Source organism: Callionymus lyra, chromosome 17, assembly GCF_982586985.1.
Source record: "Callionymus lyra chromosome 17, fCalLyr1.hap1.1, whole genome shotgun sequence".
Lineage (NCBI taxonomy): Eukaryota > Metazoa > Chordata > Actinopteri > Syngnathiformes > Callionymidae > Callionymus > Callionymus lyra.
The window spans coordinates 24,698,658-24,701,157 of NC_141834.1; the positions used below are offsets into that span (position 1 = coordinate 24,698,658).

At 48.2% G+C, this 2,500-nt stretch overlaps 1 protein-coding gene across 1 annotated transcript in view; it reads right to left on the minus strand.

The window, feature by feature from the left end:
• Nucleotides 1–2,500, minus strand: part of bbs9 (Bardet-Biedl syndrome 9) — a 65,260-nt gene that overhangs the window by 21,348 nt on the left and 41,412 nt on the right. Inside the window, exon 19 of the mRNA XM_087812180.1 lies at nucleotides 1,950–2,132. Coding sequence (XP_087668306.1) covers nucleotides 1,950–2,132 — 183 coding nt within the window. The remainder of the gene's footprint in view (nucleotides 1–1,949; nucleotides 2,133–2,500) is intronic.

Consider the following 2,500-nt stretch of genomic DNA (forward strand, 5'->3'; position numbering starts at 1 on the left):
ATGTCCTCATATACACATACATGTCCTCACATACATGTACACACACATGTCCTCATATACACACACACGTACACACATGTCCTCATATACACACACATGTCCTCACATACATGTACACACACATGTCCTCATATACACACACATGTAGACGCACATGTCCTCATATACACACACATACACAACCATGTCCTCCTATACACACACACTTACACATACATGTCCTCATATATAGGGGCGTCATAGCTCAGATGCTAGAGTTGCCTGCAGTCCAAAAGGTTGCAGGTTCAATCCCAGCTCCAGACAAGCTTGTGTCGTTGTGTCCCTGAAGACACTTCACCCTGATTGCTCCTGATGGTGAACTTGGCGCAAGTGTGCAGGTGTACAGCCTACAGCCTACTCCCATCAGTATGTGTGAATGGTTGTAAAAAGCACTACCGAATTTCCCCTCGCGGGACTAATAAGGGATTCTAAAAAAATAAAAAAAATAAAATACACACACATTTACACAACCATGTCCTCATATACACACACATGTCCTCATATACACATACACGTACACACATGTCCTCATATATACATACACGTACACACACATGTCCTCATATACACACACGTACACAACCATGTCCTCATATACACATACACGTACACACACATATCCTCATATATACATACACGTACACACACATGTCCTCATATACACATACACGTACACACATGTCCTCATATATACATACACGTACACACACATGTCCTCATATACACATACACGTACACACATGTCCTCATATATACATACACGTACACACACATGTCCTCATATACACATACACGTACACACATGTCCTCATATATACATACACGTACACACACATGTCCTCATATACACATACACGTACACACATGTCCTCATATATACATACACGTACACACACATGTCCTCATATACACACACGTACACAACCATGTCCTCATATACACACACGCACACACACATGTCCTCATATACACATACACGTACACACATGTCCTCATATATACATACACGTACACACACATGTCCTCATATACACACACGTACACAACCATGTCCTCATATACACACACGTACACACACATGTCCTCATACACACACACAAGGACACATCAACAGTCACAGGAGGAGCATTTATGTGTGTGTGATGTCCAGACTGATAGCTGCAGATGATAAGATCAATGTTCTTTGTCTTTATCTCAACATGTGTTGACAGGTCCTCCCTCACCCTCCCCCCTTCTCCTCCTCCCTCTCCTCCCTCCCTCCCTCTCCTCCCTCCCTCCTCCTCACTCTCCTCCCTCCCTCCCTCTCCTCCCTCCCTCCTCCTCACTCTCCTCCCTCCCTCCCTCTCCTCCCTCCCTCCTCCTCACCCTCCTCCTCACTCTCCTCCCTCTCCTCCTCCGCCTCCCTCTCCTCACTCTCCTCCCTCCCTCCCTCTCCTCCTCCCTCTCCTCCTCCCTCTCCTCCTCCCTCCCTCCCTCCCTCCTCCTCACTCTCCTCCCTCCCTCCCTCTCCTCCTCCTCCCTCCCTCCCTCCCTCTCCTCCTCCCTCTCCTCCTCCCTCCTCCTCCCTCTCTTCCTCCCCCTGAGAGACGCCATAATGACAGAGATTCTGTTGATAATGATGATGACAGAGACATGGAGGAGACATGACAGAGACCTGTGTGTGTCTGTGCGTGTCTGTGTGTGTGTGTCTGTGTGTGAGTGTTTGTGTGTGAGTGTTTGTCTGTGTGTGTGTTTGTGTGTTTGTATGCGTTTGTGTGTCGGTGTGTGTCTGTGTGTGACTATGTTTATGTCTGTCTGTGTGTGTATATGTGCGAGTGTGTCTGTGTCTGTGTGTGTGTATGTCTTTGTGTGTACAAGCATGTGTACATGTATGTGTGTGAGAGTGTGTTTACATGTACGAGTGTGTGTACCAGTTGTGGTGTGTCCTCCAGGAGGGGCAGCAGTGAGGCCTCCAGGATCTTGGACTGGTCTCGGGTCAGATTCTGCCACAGTGTTATGAGCAACACCAGCAGGTAGGTGGCGCTGCGCAGACGAACAAACGCCTCCTCCAGCTGCTCCTGGTCCTCCTGCACTGTGTCCGCTAGCGCCATCACCTGGAAGGCAGTGGACAGTCTCAGAAGAGTGACCTCTGACCCCGAGCCATCAGAGGAGACGCCAGACCAGAACTCACACACACTGTCCAGCAAACACACAACTCTTCCTGACGCACATGAAGACCATCCGGGCAAGTAACACACATGTGCTTTTATATGTGTGTGTGAGTGTGTGTAAAAGTGCGTGTGTGTTTCAGTGAAGGGCTTCATTGTTGAAGTCGTTGGACATGGATTGATGCTGAGAGAACACAAAAGACACACACTACACTCACACATAACTAGGTGTAACCCATTGACACTGACCCTCAGCTGCTGGACACACACATAGACCCTTCCACATGAGTCCAGTTCTGGTTCTAGTTCTGGTT